Source organism: Adiantum capillus-veneris, chromosome 17, assembly GCF_014529385.1.
Source record: "Adiantum capillus-veneris isolate H3 chromosome 17, ASM1452938v2, whole genome shotgun sequence".
NCBI classification, from domain to species: Eukaryota; Viridiplantae; Streptophyta; class Polypodiopsida; order Polypodiales; family Pteridaceae; genus Adiantum; species Adiantum capillus-veneris.
Window position 1 is genome coordinate 85,039,014 of NC_140947.1, and position 19,534 is coordinate 85,058,547.

General features: G+C 48.3%; 1 protein-coding gene across 1 annotated transcript in view; it reads left to right on the top strand.

Moving 5' to 3' along the window:
- Positions 1-19,312, top strand: part of LOC147437610 (uncharacterized) — a 74,896-nt gene extending 55,584 nt beyond the window's left edge. The window contains exons 14-15 of the mRNA XM_086487123.1: positions 17,763-18,258; positions 18,335-19,312. Of these exons, the coding sequence (XP_086343249.1) occupies positions 17,763-17,888 (126 nt within the window). The 3' untranslated portion in view covers positions 17,889-18,258; positions 18,335-19,312. The remainder of the gene's footprint in view (positions 1-17,762; positions 18,259-18,334) is intronic.
- The last annotated feature ends 222 nt before the right edge of the window (positions 19,313-19,534 follow it).

Consider the following 19,534-nt stretch of genomic DNA (forward strand, 5'->3'; position numbering starts at 1 on the left):
AGTCTGTGCAACTTTAGTAGGAACAATATCTCATGACTCTAGAGAATGGTCCAAAACCCTCTCTGAAAAGACAGTGGAAGCGGCCTCGTATCTCATAGTACGTCGGGCAATGACATGTGTAGTGCAGCTCTGTCTCTGGCTCTAAGCGACATAGGTGACATATCCTGGCCCTTGCTGGTACCCCTCAAAATCGGCCGGTCTCGATCTGGAGCTGATGTGAGGATATGCGTATCTGCCCAATAGCGCATCGTATCCCATGAGATAAGTGTGTATCCATGTATGCAGGCCTAGTCACAAAACCATCCTCTGTGAGTTGGAGAAGATTCTCTCTGTAGAGGGCCATCTTCGTGCCCAACTCCTGTGTCGGCTGTATCCATGTGCTCCTGGTATCTAGCTGAATCAGATTCTGGCGTATGAGTCTGGTGATCTCTGTTCGTGTGAAAGACAGGGAGGGTGCATCCAGGGAGTATTGAAACGGAGGCAATCTATCCAAGCTAAAACCATGTGACCGAAACCATGCTGTCATCTGTCCATACCACATGTTGTATCGCCTTGTAGCGTTAGTTGTCGAGATGACTCCAGGGCAAGCCGAGCATATCTGTATCTGGGGAGGTCCCATAAACTGTGTATAAAGGATGCTGATCTAGTCAATGCCTCAACCACGAGTGGGGGGCGGCTAGCTCGGCTCGGATAATCTCATGCAGCACTGAGGCCTTAGCCGGAATCATCCAAGCGATCATAGAGACCAAAGGCCTCTTCATATATCTCCATCCATCTGTGTTGCCAGATTTCCCATGATGGTCTACTGAGGGTCCCCATACCTGAACTTCCTATAGCATAGCTGAAGTCACTAGAGTGTCAAAAAGCCAGAGCTTTGTTCGCGGTTCCTGAAACTGAACGTGGAAACACATCCTCTCGAGTCATCCCAAGGCTGCATAGGCTCTCGTCAGTCTAGTCTTTGATGCTCTCCTCATTGAATACACCGGTCCACTGAAAACTACCCCAAGATAGGTATATGCATCTGTGTACTCCACAGTCTCCTGGCCATACGTAAATGTGAGGGCTGACCTCCTGACCCACTGTGATGTGGTGTTGAACACCATAACCTTGGTTTTCCCAAGGTTGGTAGACAATCCACTATGATGAGCAAATGTGTGCAAAGCGTCCAAATGACGGTGCATCCCTCTCGGGGAGTCGGAAATCAACACAATATCATCAGCATATAGCAACATCGGGATCCATGTCCCTGCTAGCTGAGCACCTCTGTCTCCCTCTCTCTCTACATAGTCTGAAAACACATCCACATACATCCCTGCTTCACTCCAATAGTGGAGTGGACCATGTCAGACATTCCCTCAGTAGTGCGTACCCGCCCCATCACTGTCCTATATAAAGCCAAAATACCCCATATCAGCTCTATAGGCACACCCATGTCGTGTAGTCTGCCTATAAGTCTGGCTCTGGGTATTGTGTCAAAAGCTTTGCGGAAATCCACAAAGCTACAATAGATCCTCTTGCCATGGTGTCTACCCTCCTCATTAATAGCTCTGAGTGTCAGAATCTGGTCAAGAGTGGAGAAACCTCTCTTGAATCCTGCCTGCCCTGGTGCTCGTATGTCCTCTCGTTCTGCCCATCTACTCTGCTCCTGCTCAAGAACGGATGCATACAACCTAGCCAATGTGTGACCAACCGTGATGGTGCGATAATTCCCGGGAATCATGGGATCTCCTGACTTGAAAATAGGCACAATCGTAGACATACTCCAAGTGTCAGGAAAGCCTTCATACATGGCTCGATTAAACATCATAGCAAGAAGCTCTGCAAGCATACCTTTGACATGGATGAAGTGCTCTGCTACCAGACCATCATGATCATGTGCTCTCCCTGTCTTCATCCTGTCAATGGCTTTCCTTACCCTCTCGGTAGTAAAGAAAGTACATGTCTCAGGGCATGTCTCTAGTGGGTCCGGCAAAGGTGGTTGCCCTGATGTTGTGTAGAGAGATGTGGCATATTCTCCCCATGTCTCTATGTAGGTGACGGCAGGTGGTGGTGAATGCTCATGGAATAGCTTCCATGCTTCACCTGAGTCTTGACTCATAAATAGATGATACATATCCCGTTCTAGCTGGGATAGATAAGCCCTTTTTTTCGTCGCACTAGCCGGCGAAAGATAATCCGTGACTGTCTATGTGTGGTAATACCCATGAGCACTTCCCTTCGTAATTTGATCCTCGTCTCTCTACACTCCTCATCATACCAATTGTTCTGGGGCATGCTTCTAGATCGTCTCCGTGTAGGCTGGCTGGGGGGGTATGCCTCTGATGCTGCATCATGGAGCATCTCTGTCAATATCTGACTGGGCGTCGTGCATGTGTGGGGACCTCTCCTAATGGAGTTGTTCGGAACTGAAACATAAGAGTGAAAGAAAAGATAGCATGATCAATTGCTACTCCAACTGGCCTAGTGCCCACCATGAAATCCTGAAAGAATGGAATGAGACCTGGCTAGGCCATAATATAATCCACTGTACTAGCACCATGTCGATGTAGAAAGCATGTAAAGCCTCAAGCTGCAGAAAATCTTTGTAGGCCATTCAAAATGGCCAATCTATGTGCAGTTCCCATATCTATCAAGTATTTGCCATACTCAGTGTACTCCTCATCCTGTGATAGTCTGGATAGGCCCATCTCTGTAACGTCCAGCTCCTTAAGCATCTCCTCGGAAGTATCATAAAATAGTGTCTGGTGATGGGCAGTCCCAGCATTGAAGTCCCCTAATATGATAATGTCACCATCCCTGGAAAACTCCCATATGTCATTATTCAAAATAGCAAAGGGGGACTATCCTTTAGGTGATGCATATAGTGACGTATTAGGAGGAAAGTAACAAATAGCAATGTAGAGGTATCTGCCTGTCTCTGCCCTTAGCCTCACCCACATGTACCTAGCCTGCTCATCCCTGCGTGCTATATATATCAATGGCTGCAACTCCTCCCTGAATAAAACTGCCACTCCCCCTGAGCCCCGTCCTCGATGCTCCGATCTGGTCTTCTGTCTGCAAGCTGTCTCCCATCTATATCCGCTCACCTGTGGCATGGATTTCCCAGGGGTTTGATGTGTCTCAGTATTGAAAATGATGTCTCTCCCAGTGAAACTATCCTCAAAGAGATGTGTCTCAAAATAGAAAATGATGTCTCTCCCAGTGAAACTATCCTCAAAGACACCTACATCAAGACAGAGTGACCCATTACAATTCCAGGCTGCCATCTTTAGTGTGGTCCCATAGGTCTCTCACCATCATGCGGAGTGTCGCTCCAATATCACCACCCTTCCATCCGATAAAAAGCAATCTTCCCTTGCCGCTCTAATTTCCGGCATCACCTCTTGCATATGAGCAATTTACGAGAGGGTGAGGTCATCTCCAAGAAAGATGTCTGTCTTCTTTAGAGTCGGTCTCTTCTTCAAGAAGTCCTTCGCTTCCATGGAAGGGGAAACGGAGGATGAGTGCCCTTTCCTTCGAGGTTTCCCCCTTGCTCCCACTTTTCTTATTGCCTACTCTCCAAGCCCTCGTATGTGTCTGCTCATTAACCCCCACCATAGTCATGAGTTCTTTCACCTCTTCATCCACATTATCTTCGTCTCTGAGGCCACATATCCTTACGTGTAAGGCCCGCACATGTCTCCTTTGCTCCTCTTCTAGTGTCAGGTTAATGATGGTTGGTGGGGGGGTTATTTCCTTGCCCTTTCCTTTCTTGACGATCTCGATCCATTTCTCGGCCTCTTCTGCTTTTTGTTGGGTCTTTGTGATGATCTACATCTACCCACGAGGTCGTCATTTCTTTTTGTTGCTCCTCACCTTCTTTGATGGCCCGTACTTGCTCTTTAATCGTGTTAAGCTCTTCAACTACTGAGGGTTAAAGCTCTCCTTTTTCGAGGACATTTTGCGATTGCACCTCTGCAAGCTCTTTCTTGAGTAGTGCGATTTCCTCATCTTGGGCCTTCACAAGGTTGTATCCGGATGCACGTATGGATCCGCACGGTATTGTACGTCCGTACAATACAGTTCCGTACCGTACGGATCTGTACTGTACACTTTTTTTATATTAAAAAAAAACAGCCAATCTTATCGAGCGCTCTTGTTTTCGTCCTTGTTCTTGGTTATTTGGGCGTCTTATTTAGGAGAGTTTTCTGTGCAACAGATACAAGAAGTTACCTGCACAGCCTTGCACAGGGAGAGTACGGACCATATTATATGTTTTTGGCTTTAAAAAAAGAACATACGAATTTAACGTACCTAACAACTGAATCCATTCGGTACTATGTACAGGACAGAACGAATATATACTGTACCTTACATACCTTTCCACCTTGGGCCTTCACACGATCCTCAAGTGTATGTATCGTGCTTTCATTTGCCGAGACGCGGTCGTCGAGTGCCTTTACAGTACCTAGAAGGTGGCGATTAATCTTGTTGATGGACTCGTTCATTTCTTCCTTGCATTTTTTAATGGCATCCTCCATAGGATCATCCTTGCCATTTTGTTTCCTCATGATTGAAGGCCGCAAAAGGAGAGGGAGAGGAATAGAATTTTGAGGATTTTTTTTTTTGGTCTCCCTACACATGCAGGTTTTCTCTCTCTACGCTTTTTACTTCTCTCTCTCTACGTTTTCTTTTTCTCCACTTTCTCTCTCTACGCACGGGGTAGCAAGGATGGGGAGCGTGAGGGGTGGGGCTGCAAGGAGAGCACAAGGGGGACGGGGGTGCAGGGGGGCGGGGCAGTAGAGGGAGAGAGGGAGAGAGGGCAAGGGGGGCAGGGCAGCAAAGGGGAGAGCACGAGGGAGGCAAGGTAGCAGAGGGGAGAGCGTGAGAGGGGGGAGCACGAGATACCACTCCAAGGTAAGTGTAAGCATCTGTATACTCCACCATCTCCTGGCTGTATGTGAATGCGGGTGCTGACCTCCTGATCCCAGTCCTCATCCTATCAATGGCCTTCTTCACCATCTCAACGGTGAAGAAAGCACAAGTGTGTAGGCCTGGATCCGGGGGGGTCGGGAAGGGGCAGCTGTCCAAGAACGTTTCCTCATGATTGAAGGCCGCAAAAGGAGAGGGAGAGGAATAGAATTTTGCGGGTTTTTTTTTTTTTGTCTCTACGCATGCAGGTTTTCTTTCTCTACGCTTTCTCTGTCTACGTTTTCTCTCTCTACGCTTTTTATTTCTCTCTCTAAGTTTTCTTTTTCTCCACTTTCTCTCTCTACACACGGGGTAGCAAGGATGGGGAGCGTGAGGGGGTGGGGCTGCAGGGAGAGCGCGAGGGGGACGAGGTGGAGGGGGGCGGGGCAGTAGAGGGAGAGAGGGAGAGAGCGCGAGGGGGGCGGGGCAGCAGAGGGGAGAGCACGAGGGGGGCAAGTAGCAGAGGGGAGAGCGCGAGAGGGGAGAGCGCGAGATACCACTCCAAGGTAAGTGTAAGCATCTGTATACTCCCTGCACATCTGAGCCTCGACACCCCCATTTGTACCTGTGAGTCCTGGGCTGGAGCTGAGTGTGCTGCCACGCCAGAGTCTGTACATGGTTCTTTGAGATAGTCGAGTCCACATGTTCTGGTCCACTGTTGTGTCTCTGTCGTTCTGTTGTTATCCGTTGTTCTGTTGTTATCCATTGTTTCTGTGCTGTTTGAGTGAGTTTCCATCTGTCGAGTGAGATTGTCACGCACATTGCACTGAGGGACATCCACATTGTAGAGAGCACGACACATTATCCGCGCTACAGGTGCTCTCATTTTGGCGATCACGGTGGGACCTCAACTGAAGTCTCACTCTGTTGAGTAGCTGGTTTCTTCGCTTCGCCTGTGCAGCCTGTTGGTCTGGTCCAGTTCACCCGTGACAGCTTAATCTAGCTGGTCTAGTCTCTCGCCTTGTTGGTCTGGTCCTCTCTCGCCTTGGTCCACCCAGTCCTCGTCCAGGTCTAGTCCTTCTCGTCCTGGTCCAGGCCAGGTGGTCTAGTCACTCGCCCTGGTCTAGTAGAGTCTAGACCAATGTTCAACCAAGTGAAGGTTGTCTTGCCCAAGTGAAGGTCTTCTTGCCCAAAGCTTGGTGGGGTTGGCGGTTACTGCATGACACATACAAGGAGGTCATTGGAGCGTCAAAGTGCACTACTGAGTCCTCTGAAGTACTACCACAGACGGCGTCAACCCTTGGTGCCCAGTCGAAGCATATTGACCCCATCACCCATACCTACTCATACGGCTACCTCCATTCCTTCGACCGGTTCTACATCCTCCAGGTCACCTTCTCCGGTAAGGCTCTCCCCCATTTTGTTACAGCAAGCTAGTGAGCAACAGACTCTGGAGCAAGAGGCCATGGAGGAGCTCACAAGTGTTCTGGCAAAGGTGAACATCAAGTTCCCTACCTTTAAAGGTCTCTCCACAGAAGATACAGACGACCATGCTCGGAGGTTTGTCTCTCTTTGCAGAGGTCGTGGCCTCAACAGAGAAGATGCATACCCGGTGCTCTTTTCGTCCACCTTGGATGGTCAGTTTGCTGAAAACCACTTTACTACTTGGACCATGTTAAGACAGCAGTTCTGTGAAGATTTCCGACCAGGGGATTATCAAGAGAAGATTCTAGATGAGTTGGCCAACCTGTTGCTCCAGCCTAAGGAGACATTTGCAGAGCTCATGACCAGAACAAAGTCCCTGGTCGCCAAGCTGCCTCAGCAATCAGGGGAATTCATGGTGAAGAAGTGGGTAGAGAAGGCTCTGCCTAAGACTTCTCAACAAAAGCTCAGAGAAAGCCTCTGTCCTGAAGCCAGTCTAGAAGACTTTGTTGCTTCTGCTACTAGAATAGAGGGAGCAAGAATGCAGTTCACTGACTCTCCTAGGTTAGATATTGGCCCTGTACTCGTGGACAGTCCAACAGACCCTAGACTTCTTTATGAAGGGAACTGGAAGCCCTAAAGTTACAGCGGGCCCTTCAAGAAGAGAGATCCTTCTCTCTCAGACAGGAGAAGCCTCCACATCAAGAGGCTTATGATCAACTTAAAAGAGAGTTAGAAGAGCTCAGGTCTCAGCAGGAGACTAAGGCTATGGTATGGTGTAGTTCATGCCGCTCTCCAGGACACCCTCCACAGGACTGTCCCCTTCGCTCTTATTGCCACTTCTGCGAAAAATCGGGTCATGAAGATAAGGATTGCTACTATATAAAGGGATTGCACAAAATACAGCAAAGTCTTGGTCCTACTCTCCAATAGGGGTTAGCACCAGTATCCAACATGGTTTCCCACTACGGCCATCCCAACTACATGCCACCTTTGCTCAATACCCCTGCTGTCCAAGGTATGTCATGTACTTTCCCGACTCAAAGTTTTTATAATGCTAATGCCACCTCAACCCCTCAGAGCATCTACACTTCAGCCTCCAACTCCATGCAGCAACCACCTCGTCCCCCGTTTCGTCCTTCCAATCGGCCCATACTCTGCTACATATGCGGAGAATATGGGCATTATCAGAGCAAGTGTCCTTTACCTGAAGGGTCCCCTCCTTGTCGTCATTGCCCTGATTCGAAGGATCACTACAGTAAGGATTGTCCCACGCAAAGGGCATCCACGTCTTCAGGCTCGACTGAGAACCAGCATGATTTCACCTTCCCGAAGATAAATTTGATTACTGTGAACACCGTGCCTCAACCATCACCTACTACTCATGTGGTTAAGCCACTGCAAGTGGAGAAGCCTGCTGGTGTCCTTACTCGGGCACAAAGAGCAGCTCTTGGTCTCAGTCTAGACGCCCACAGGTCCACCTCGACAGTTCCCACTTCCTCAATCTGGTCTACCTGACCCAAAGGACGAGTCCTTCAAAATTGCTCAGAGCAAACCAACTTCCCTGTTATCTGACATTGATGGAGCCTTCTTGGAAGCAGTGGCTGACTTGGAACAGATTAAGGTCCCAAAGGGAGCCCAGTTCAAAGGCGACAAGCCCACAGCAGAAGCCATCTTGAAAAGTACTTTTCAGCAGGTGTCACTATACGACATGCTAAGGCTTCGACGCAACACTTAGAAGTGACACCCTGTCAGTCATTCAGTCTCTGTACCCGGGGACTAGGCCTAGTGGGCACCTCCCTGTACAGCCCTCAGAGTCTTATTTGATTTCCTATCCAACTGCTCCCCTCACCGATTATAAAAGTCCTCGTCTCACTGTATCTATTCTTGGGCACTAGCTATCCGGCATCATCGTTGATGGTGGATCTGGAATCAATTTGATGCACGAATTCACTATGATGGCCTTAGGTCTAAAGCCTACCCGACCTACTCCTTTCACTGTTACTTTGGCCGATCAGAGAATAGTCTACCCAGTGGGCATAGTCGACAAGGTGCCTCTGAAGGTACAAGATTTCACTTTTAACTTGGATTTTGTGGTAGTTAATCTTCCCCAGGTAGAGGGAGGTTATCCCTTGCTGATTGGTAGACCATGGTTGCGACATACGAAAGCACTTCACGACTGGCTCTCCAATGCAACAAATTCGTCTTGAAGGAGGTATGGATCCGGTCGTTCAGCATAGCTCTTTGTCAATAGAGTCCAACCCTGACTTGGAGCAGCCAGTCCCTCCTGATGGGTCCGATGAAGACTTACTGCAGTGGTTAGAAGCTACCTCTTCAATGCCATGCTATGTAGTCTCTCTTCAACCTTTGCCAACAGATTCACCCTCTCCTCCTGATCCTACACCTGAAGCTACACCTGAAGCCAGTAATCCCAGTCAGCCAAGTGCGCTAGAACCAAGTGGACCGGTCTCTGGTGACCATCCTTCAGAGGGTCCCTTCGTGGAAACCGTCGGGCTGGGTGAGCCTATAACCCACCATAGAAGGGGAAAAAAGTCTCCCTTGCAAGAGTTGGCCAACACCCCAGCTCCTTCCTTAGCCTCTACTCCATCTGACTCTCCACCCATGCCGGAGCACTTTGAGGTATCTGAGGATTTACCATTCGCAGAGCTTCCATCAGGCACCGCCTGACCCAGTCAGAGAGATCAACCTAGGCGGCCCTGACAACCATCAGCCCATCTTGTTAGCCGCTTGGTTATGGGATCACCCCGCTCTACTCGACCTGGTAATCTCTTTCATGCGCTCTTTCAAGGATGTGTTTGCCTGGTCTTACCACGATTTGGAAGGAATCCCAGCAGAGCTAGGAGTCCACACAATTCCTCTCGTTGAGGGGGCTAAGCCGGTCAGAGGACGGGCTTACAAACTGAAACCCAAGTATGCAGAAGCAGTCAAAATCGAGTTGGAAAAAATGCAAGAAGCAGGAATTATTGTACCAGTAGAGCACTCAGAATGGTTGTCCCCTATGGTTATTGCCCCAAAGAAGCAGTCCAACAAAATTCGAGTGTGCTTCGACTATCGGGCTCTGAATAAGGTCACAATCCCGGATGGATTTCCGACCCCTTTCACTGAGAGAGTCCTCGAAGATGTCGCTGGCCATGTACTGTATAGTTTTATGGACGGGTTCAGCGGCTACAATCAGTTAGGAATACATCTTGACGACCAAGTCAAAACAGCTTTTGTGACTCCCTGGGGTATTTTCATCTACACTAGAATGTCTTTTGGGCTTAAAAATGCACCGCCTTCTTTCAATCGCATAGTATATCTCATCTTTTGTCCTCTGCTTACTGATCACCTTCGCATATTCATGGACGACTTTTCCACCTTCTCGGGTGCTCAATGTTCGACCCCAGTAGAAAATCTAAAAGAGCATCTTGCTCAGCTCTCTGCAGTCTTCCTCAGGTGCAGAGAGGCACGTTTGAAGCTCAATCCGAACAAGTGTCATTTTTTGGTCACCAAGGGCACACTGTTGGGCCATGTGGTGTCTGCTCAAGGTTTAGCACCTGACCCAGAGAAGATAGTGGCCATCTTGAAGTTACCTCCTCCCATAAATCCAAAAGGTGTTCAGAGCTTTGTGGGCCACACCGGCTATCATCGCAGGTTTATCCGTATGTATGCACAGGTGGCTCAACCATTGACCTGGCTCACCAGTGCTGCTGTTCCCTTCCAGTGGTCAACACCTGAGGCCGAAGCATTTGCATACCTCAAAAAACGCCTCACTGAAGCGCCTATTCTAGTTGCCCCGGATTGGGCCCTACCCTTTCATCTGCATACAGATGCCAGTCTGCTGGCTGTGGGTGTTGCGATGACTCAGCCTAGCAAAGAGTTCAACTTAGATCGCCCTATACATTATGCAAGTCGCCTGCTCACCAAAGCAGAGCGCAACTATAGCACCACAGAGAGGGAAGGTTTGGCTATAGTGTATGCTCTACAAAAATTTCGTCACTATTTGCTAGGGGTCCACTTCACAATTATTACTGATCACCATGCCTTGCGCTATCTGCTTAATAAGCCACAGGTCGCAGGTCGAGTATGGCAATGGCTCCTCCTATTCCAAGAGTTTGATTTTGAAGTGGTACTCCGTCCTGGTAAGCATCATGTAATGGCTGACCACCTCTCTCGCATTCACACAGGTGAAGAAGCTACCGGGATTGCGGATGACTTTCCAGATAGCAGTCTTTTTAAAATCGATACAACACCGGAATGGTACGGCGAGGTCTTACATTTTCTATCTACTGGGCTGTACCCAGAGAAGGCATCTCCACTGCAGAAGAGGAGATTGCTGTTGAAGTCCAGGCCTTTCACTCTGATTGGGGACCAGCTCTACAAATCAGGACCAGATGGTGTTCTGAAGCGTTGTGTCTTGCCTCATGAGGTGGAGCATATTCTGGAGGATGCCCACAATGGTCCCACTGGTGGCCATTACCCTGGTCACATCACCGCCCAGAAGATTCTACAGAGTGGTCTATGGTGGCCCTACGTTTTTAAGGATGCAATAGCATATTCTATGGTTTGTGATGTGTGCCAGCGCTGTGGGCCGAAGCCAAGTAAGCAATCCAACCATCCTCTGCAGGTCTCGATGGCGTGGCTACCTTTTGAGAGATGGGGCTTGGACTTTGTGGGTCCAATATATCCCCCGGCTCAACCAGGTAATCGCAAATATCTGCTAGTGGCTACAGACTATGCAACAAAGTGGGCAGAGGTAGTGGCGACACTAGATTGCACTGGCAATACAGTAGCCAAATTTTTATATGAAAATATTTTATGCAGATTTGGATGTCCCTTAGAGATCACCAGTGATAGGGGCAGTCATTTTGTCAATGACATGATCTCAACTTTGCTGGCCAATTACAAGATTTTTCACCGCAAGTCGTGCTCTTATTACCCTAGAGCCAATGGGCAGGCCGAAAGCACCAACAAGGTTCTCATCACCCTCCTGCGGAAAGCATGTCATCTCCATCCAGCATCATGGGCTCAGGTTGTGGGCTCAGGCTGTGCACGGCACTCTTTGGGCATACCTCACATCTTTCAAAGCAACAACGAATCACACGCCTTTTCAACTCGCTTTCGGTTTGGAAGCCATAGCTCCATTTGAGTTCAACTCCGGATCCCCTAGGGTGGGCAGTCTGCGTGCAAGTTGGGGCATGGAATCTGCTTCTATATCCCGTCTCACCTTATTGGATGAAAGCCGCTGTTTAGCTTCACATGCTCTGCAAGCGGAGCAACTTCGTCGCAAAGCGTGGCATGATCGCCACCTCAGAAAACCGAAAATAACGCAAGGCACACTAGTGCTACTCTATCAGGCAAAATATTTGAAAAAAGCAAAGAAGCTTGTTCCAGCTTGGCAAGGGCCCTTCGTGGTGGAAGAGATTTTACCTCAGGGGGCAGTCCAGTTAGTCACTCTAGAAGGCGTTCCCTTGCCACTGGTAAACGGATCAAGGATTGAGTGCTATCACTCACCCTAATTATATACACATCTACGATGATAGCTATCCCAACACCATATGATTATTCCCTCCTCAGTTCGGTATTTCTCCCTGGCTTACCATTTTCCCCTCTTCTAAAATCTTCCTCATGACAGCTCTTATCTTTCAAAACTCCCCTTGTTTCAATGCATGCATCAGTTACTGTTGTTCTGTCTCTGTCGCTGCTCCCCCTCTATAATTTCCGAGGTTCAAGTCTCATCGAATAGATCTTTTGATTATTGGATATTGTTCGACGATTAAACCAGCTCAACTGCCTCTCTCTTTTCCGTCTCTAATTTTTACAAGCACTCTCTCACCATCAAATCCTTCTGGGACTATCTCTTGTGAAAGACTCCTCAAATTGATTCAGTACCGATGTTTTCCTCCTGTCAATTGGAGCCCGTTCTGGTTAATGAAACCCCATAGCCGAAAAGATAAGGCCTAAATCGTTATTCTCTATCTCTGACAGCATTTATATCTGGCTCTCTATCTAAACCTTGTTCTTTCTTTTCCCCCGCACTGTTCTTGCTTACTGAGCCCCTTGTCGTCTCTTAACCTGCCCCACATTCTCTCCTCCTACTGACCCACATTCTCTCCTCCTACAGAGTTCCAATCCTGAACATGCTTGAATGCGTCTTTTTGCCATGTCTCAAGTTTTATATCACCTAACAATGCCTCGTAGACATCCACATGGAGATCTTCTTTAGATGAATTGGCACTTCTTACAGCAAAAAGGCATCTTCATACCGTTTGTTGCCCACCAATTGTCTTACATTTTCAATAAGCCTCATCTCATAACTGCTTTTTGTCGAATGTGGCTGCCCCCTCACCATTCACCACTAATTTCCCTCGCCCTAGTCCCCTGTCAACCCCTCGCCCCTCCAGCCCTCGCCCTCGACCTTCCCCTGTCGACCCCTCTCCAGCCCTCGCCCTCGCCCTCGCCCCATCCTTCATAATTCGCCCCAGCACAACAGAATTCGCCCCAGCCTACCCTTGTAAAATCCGCCCCAGCCAGCACAACAGAATTCGCCCCATCCTTACTCAAATTCGCCCCAGCACAACAGAATTCGCCCCTGCCCTATTTTGGATTCGCCCTACCCAGTTCCCTCTCAGCCAAGTGGATTCGCCCCTACCCTATTGCATTCGCCCCTACCCAGTTCCCTATTGAATTCGCCCCAGCCAAAAAAATTTCGCCCAGGCCTTATTGGATTCGCCCCAGCCCTTTTGGATTCGCCCAGGCCTTATTGGAATCGCCCCAGCTCCCATGCCTCAAATTCGCCCAAGCCTTATTAATTTCGCCCCAGATAACTTACTCGCCCTACCCTAACTTACTCGCCCCAGCCCTAACTTCATTCGCCTATCACCTCTTGATTCGCCCCTACCTACCCAATCGCCCCTATACCCAATCCTCAATCGAATCCTCTCGCCCAGCCCCACCCTAAATCGCCCCAGCTCCCCTTCTGTCCAACCTCTGCCTAGCCCAATCCCAAATCGTTTCTATACTCCTCTTGGTCTGCATTGACTGATCGTGGTGCTTTTCCATCACTGGGTCTACTCAACTGCTCACTGTTTTGTCATCCACCCGGACCTCACCATGGCAGGAGGTAGCAAGCAACAGGAGAAACATCCAGAAGGAAGTAGCAAGAGAAAGGTAGAGTTGAAGAAGAGGAAAGCTCTGGTTGCAGAATCAGAGAGCGAAGCAGAGGAAGTATCTGCAAGCAGCAGCCATGGCATAGATGACTTTACCTCCAATGACCCAAGTGATGAGAGCTACAAAGCAGACTCAGCAGCATTTGATGATTCAGATGTAAATTCCGAGTCAGGTGCTTCCAGTGATCAGGAGGAACATTCAAAAGTGGCTCAGAAGAAAGGAAAGCAGCCAATCATCACTCATGAAATCAAGAGGCCTGCTTCTTCGAAAAATCGCACAGCATTCTCATTAAATTTTTATATGCAGCAACCTCGACCATCTCTCAGTGAGGTGCTTTCGACTGCTCAGCTACGGACTCTGGGCCTCACAACATTGGCTGATGCAGATTTACCTGATACGGTTCCAGCAGAGATGATACATCAACTGTTGAAAGACTTTCCAAAGGTCCGGGGCCACAAGCTAACAGCTACAAGGCTTGGCCATGCCATAAGTATGACCAACTTTTCAGTTGTGAAGCCTACTACTCGCACTTTCTCTTTGCTATCCAAGGATGCGACAATTCAAGCATGTCAAGAGCTACTGAGTTCGGATCACCCGGATTATGAGCGAAACAGACGGCTTCTCGCAATCTTCAAGTATTACTTTCTGGCTCGAGATGCCAAAGAAGACAAGGAAAAAACTGATCTTCTCACTACCTTCTCCCACTGCGACGGGCTCTACTGTTTAATCCACACTATCCCTTGTGGATTCCACCAGATTCTCTTCAGCTCTTTGCAGACTAGGGCTAAAAGATTTCGGGCCCAAGTGCAGTTTGTACAGTTAAGTTTTAAATGTTTTGCGGCACCTCTCTTGGCATGGGTCATAAACATACCTATTAACCCAAATGAAGTGGATGAGGAGCAAGGAACCTCGAAAGGGAAAAGGAAATCCGTGAGCATGCAGGTTGATCCCACAGTCACCAAGAAAAAGAAGATCAAGGCGAAAGTGGTGAAGGATACAGTGAAGTCTCTACTCTCCTTGCCAGTTTCTGAGAGCCAGCAGACTAGGGTACATTTTCAGTGTCACACGTCTACTTCTACCCCTGGTTCTGCTGTGCCGGCGCCAGTGTCTACTGCCGCTCCTCAGGACACGATGGTCACTTCACCCATACAGGATCCTCTTCCTTCTTCTCCCATCTTCACTCATACACCGGTCAACATATCTCTCTCTCCACCTACAACAACAATCTTAGAGGCACCCACTACACCAGTTGTACCTACTTCTAGCTCGCCGGTTGTGCCACATGTGCGCCCTCCAGCATCACATGCATCTGAGGGATCTTCAGGTATGGCCGACTCCACTTCTCTGTTTCAGCTTTCAGAGAAGTTACTTCAGGACTCCAGAGCTGCTATTGCCACCATCGAGCTAGGCACAGAGCAGCTAGCTGCAACGCACCAATGTCACTCCGCCACATACGCAGCTATGGAGGGATCTCTGCGAGTTGTAGAGAGTGCCATCGCAGATCGAGATGCAACGATTTTTGCACTACAGCAAGCATTGAAGATAAATTCAAGGATTATTGATGACCTAAAAGCACAGGTGCCAGGATTTCAAGAAATGCTTATGTATGGTAACAGGCCTACCCAGGCTCCTGTGGGATATGGATGGACTGGGCCAGGGATACAGGTCCAGAATCCAGCAGGCTTTGCAGCACCAGCAGGTCCCTCTCAGCCCTCTCAGCAGTTCATGGGACACTACCCAGCTGGTCCCTCTCAGCCCTCTCAGCAGTGCATGGGACACTACCCACAGCCCCAGTTCCAGTACTTTACTCAGCAGGGGTCTCAGGTCCAGATGCCACCCATTCAGAGTCAAAGTGTTCCTTGCTATGACAGTGTTGTTGGTGCACACCGCCATGGTTGTGTTACTAGGCATCCGGAGTTCACTTCAGGGCAGGTGCTTCCATCCGCTGTGCAGCAGATGGCTGCTCAAACCACAAGAAGCCAAGTTATGCAGAGCACAGTCCAGCAACCGCATCGTTACACAATCGATCTGATGGCTCCTCCCGATCCGGATACTTCTGGAGTAGCAATGGCGACGACACTTTCCCTTGGGTGACAGGACTGTGCTCTTGCCCCACCTTTCATTGTACATATAGTTACTTTTGCAATTTCATTCAGTGTTTGGCTCACCGAGACGGTGACCAATCTTGTGGCGGGCAACCTGTAGCAGGCTACAGTGTCACTGCTACAGGACACAGTTACAGTTAGTATAGTTAGTATAGTTGGTCTGGTCTGTTCACCCTCGACACCCCCATTTGTACCTATGAGTCCTGGGCTGGAGTTGAGTGTGCTGCCACGCCAGAGTCTGTACATGGTTCTTTGAGATAGTCAAGTCCACATGTTCTGGTCGACTGTTGTGTCTTTGTCGTTCTGTTGTTATCCGTTGTTCTGTTGTTATCCATTGTTTCTGTGTTTCATTTGAGTGAGTTTCCATCTGTCGAGTGAGATTGTCACGCACATTGCACTGAGGGACACCCACACTGTAGAGAGCACGACACATTATCCGCGCTACACCTCCTGATCCCATTCCTCATCCTATCAATGGCCTTCTTCACCATCTCAACGGTGAAAAAAGCAGAAGTGCGTGGGCCTAGATCGGGGGGGTCGGGAAGGGGCAGTTGTCCAAGAACGTTTCCTCGTGATTGAAGGCCGCAAAAGGAGAGGGGGAGAGGAATAGAATTTTGAGGATTTTTTTTTTTTGTCTCTACGCATGCAGGTTTTCTCTCTCTACGCTTTCTCTCTCTACGCTTTTTGTTTCTCTCTCTCTACGTTTTCTTTTTCTCCACTTTCTCTCTCTACGCTTTTTATTTCTCTCTCTCTACGTTTGCTTTTTCTCCACTTTCTTCATTCTGAGTACCACAGAGGCAGAGGGGACACCACCACCACAGAGCTCGGTTCCCACCCATACACACACCAGCGGTACTCTCATTGATCGAGCTATAGAGTTAGGGAGATCAAGACGACCGTGACTGAGGAGGGGAGCCACGCAGCACCGGCGGAGATTGCGGCAGAGGATCCACAGGATTCTAGCACGACACCCAGAGTGTCGATCAGGATAGGCTTCATGCTACTGCTATATTGTATCATGGTGACACTTATCCCCACTTTGTACCTTTATGGCATGATACCATTGCTCAGCCTACCAGCCACCCATAGGAGTCGGTAGCACTCCTATCAGTTCTTTGTTTGTAGTTTTCTTTGTTTGTACCTACCTAGACTTGGTACTAGACTCATCATTGTAATCAGTTGGTCTCATAGGTCATTTTGGCCTTTTGTAGACATTAATATATCATTTCATTTCTATGCACGGGGTAGCAAGGATGGGGAGCATGAGGGGGTGGGGCTGCAGGGAGAGCGCGAGGGGGACGGGGGTGCAGGGGGGCGGGGCAGTAGAGGGAGAGAGGGAGAGAGCGCGAGGGGGGCGAGGCAGCAGAAGGGAGAGCACGAGAGGGGCAAGGTAGCAGAGGGGAGAGCGCGAGATACCACTCCAAGGTAAGTGTAAGCATCTGTATACTCCACCATCTCCTGGTTGTATGTGAATGCGGGTGCTGACCTCCCGATCCCAATCCTCATCATCGGTAAGGGACAGCTGTCCAAGAACTGTGTACAAAGATGATGCGTATTGGCCCCAGGCCTCTGTGGAGGTAATGGCAGGGGGGGGAGAGTGCTCATGAAAGAGCCACCATGCCTCACGTGAGTCCTGACTCAAGAATAGTTGGTATAGATCTTGCTCTAGTTGAGCCAAAAAAGCCCTCTTCTTCGGCCGCACTAGGCGTTGGAAGTCAATCTGTGACTGTCTATGAATGATGTCCCCTAAAAGCACCTCCCTCTGAAGTCAGGCTCTAGTCTCGCAGCATTCGTCATCATACCAGCTGTTCTAGGGCATACTCCCAGAACGGCATCTCTGCTCAGGCTGGGTGTGCTGGTATGCATCTGCTGCTGCATCATGTAATGTCCGTGTCAACATAGCAGTAAGCTCTTCTAGAGGTCACCCTGGCTCCTCAGTGCACAGGCGCCTGTGCGTGTAAATCCCATCTATGTATACAGAGTCCGTCTCCCTCGTGAAGGTGTAGCAAGTAGGGGCTACTGCCCGTGGCCTGTGTGCTACACTAAACTGGAAAGAGATGGACCATGCCACACCAACAGGTCTGGGCCCAATGGTGAGATCCTGGATTCTAGAGAGAGAGAGAGAGAGAGTCAATATTATAAGGGGATGGTTCAATACAAGATTTCAATTTGCAGGATGCAGATGTGAAGCAACAGTTTGAAGATGAGTCAAGTGAAGATGAGGGAGACAGCGACATTCTCAATATTGAGATCACTGGAAGCATGTACTCTAGGAAGGAAGATACAAAAAAGGAAAGCTGAAACTCTAAAGATGAGTTCTCAAGGTAATTACCACCATCAGGAAGGAGGCGGGACATAGCCAGAGTAAGATAATCAAATTTGTCGGAACATGATCCACACCATCCAAAATGACCTGAGGGAGAGACACAATAAGGTTATGACAAAGAGAACAAGCAGGGTTTTTGTCTACAATCAGAAAAGCAATCAAAACTCGTGATTCCTGCTCGAATATGCAGTGGGGACTGCTAGGCTCTAAACAAAAGGTTGAGTGGACTGTGGATGGCTGTCGATTGCTGCTAAGCTAAGTGCACCAAGCAAGCAAGAACAGAGCAGATGCTGATTTTCCCGAGACTATTCTTGCTTATGACGGATTTATTGACAGCTGCTGATGGTACGTTAGGGAAAGTTGTGTTCATAATACTTCACAATGTCTTATCTCACCACTATCTCACAATGTCTTTTTGCAGATTGGCACTTGAGAAGGGAAGTACATGAGCTCAGTCCTGCTGGGCGCAGCAGTTGAGTTACGCACAGCGGAGGCCTCCGCTGTGCCTGCATCGCAGGACGAAGGAGCAGCTGGAGCATGATTTGTCTCTAGGACAAGTGTTGCACTTCCTGTTTGCAAAAAGACATCAAGCAGCATTCTTCTTATTATAGAGAAGCAATTTCCTCTTGCAGATTGGCACTTGATAAGGGCAGCACATGAGCTTGGTCCTGCCGATGGCGGTTAAGCAACGGTGGAGGCCATGCCTGCATCACAAGACAAGGAGCAGCTGGAGCACGTTACGTCTCTAAAGCAGGACAAGTGTGGCACTTCCTGTTGGTAAAATGGCATCAAACAGCATTCGTCTCATACGCCAATTTCTTGCCATATAGAGAAGCAATGGGCAGCAATCAGTGGTTATAGTTAAGAGAGTTTCAAAGATGGTGATGTCAAGCTACACAGAGCTAACATGAAAGTAGGAAGCTCCCATGAAGGTAAAGCATGGACTATTCATTTCATTACAGCCATGATTAGGCTCATTTCATTACAGCCATGATTAGCATCTTCATGATTAGTATCATGATGTGCATGAATGAGCTTTCCATGTCCCTCTCCCAGAGATAAATTTATTGAGAGAACGGAAGTCACAGCCTTTGCCAATTCAATACCCAGTTTAAAGTAAGAGATCAAAGTTTTTTTGTTTTAAAGATTTTTGACTTAACTTACACGAAACATTGGGACTCTCAACTTCTTGATGGATGAATTTCCAATCGCCTCTTCTGTGCAAGGGCACTTGAAAAGTAGATTTCACTTGTATGATTCTTTAACTAAAGAGAATATAATAGTTCAAAAAGCGCCCTTTAGCATGTTTTTCCTTCTATATTTTAGGGAAGATACCCCTCTAATTTGTGGAATCTCCCAAAATTGCCCTCAAATTTCAAAAATTCCCAAAATACCCTTGTATCTATTTTGGTTGTAATTTTCAAGATTTTCTAAACTTTATTCCTTTTTTACAGTTGAGATTCGTATGTGTGTGCTTAGCATGTCATTTGTCACAAATTATCTGGCAAAAAAGGCAATTATGTCTAAAAATAATGAAGGAATTCATCTCGAAAGCCTACATAACCAACTCAAATCCTAGTTTTAGCATCTTCTATTAGTCTTCTTATGAAAAGCTGCTCTT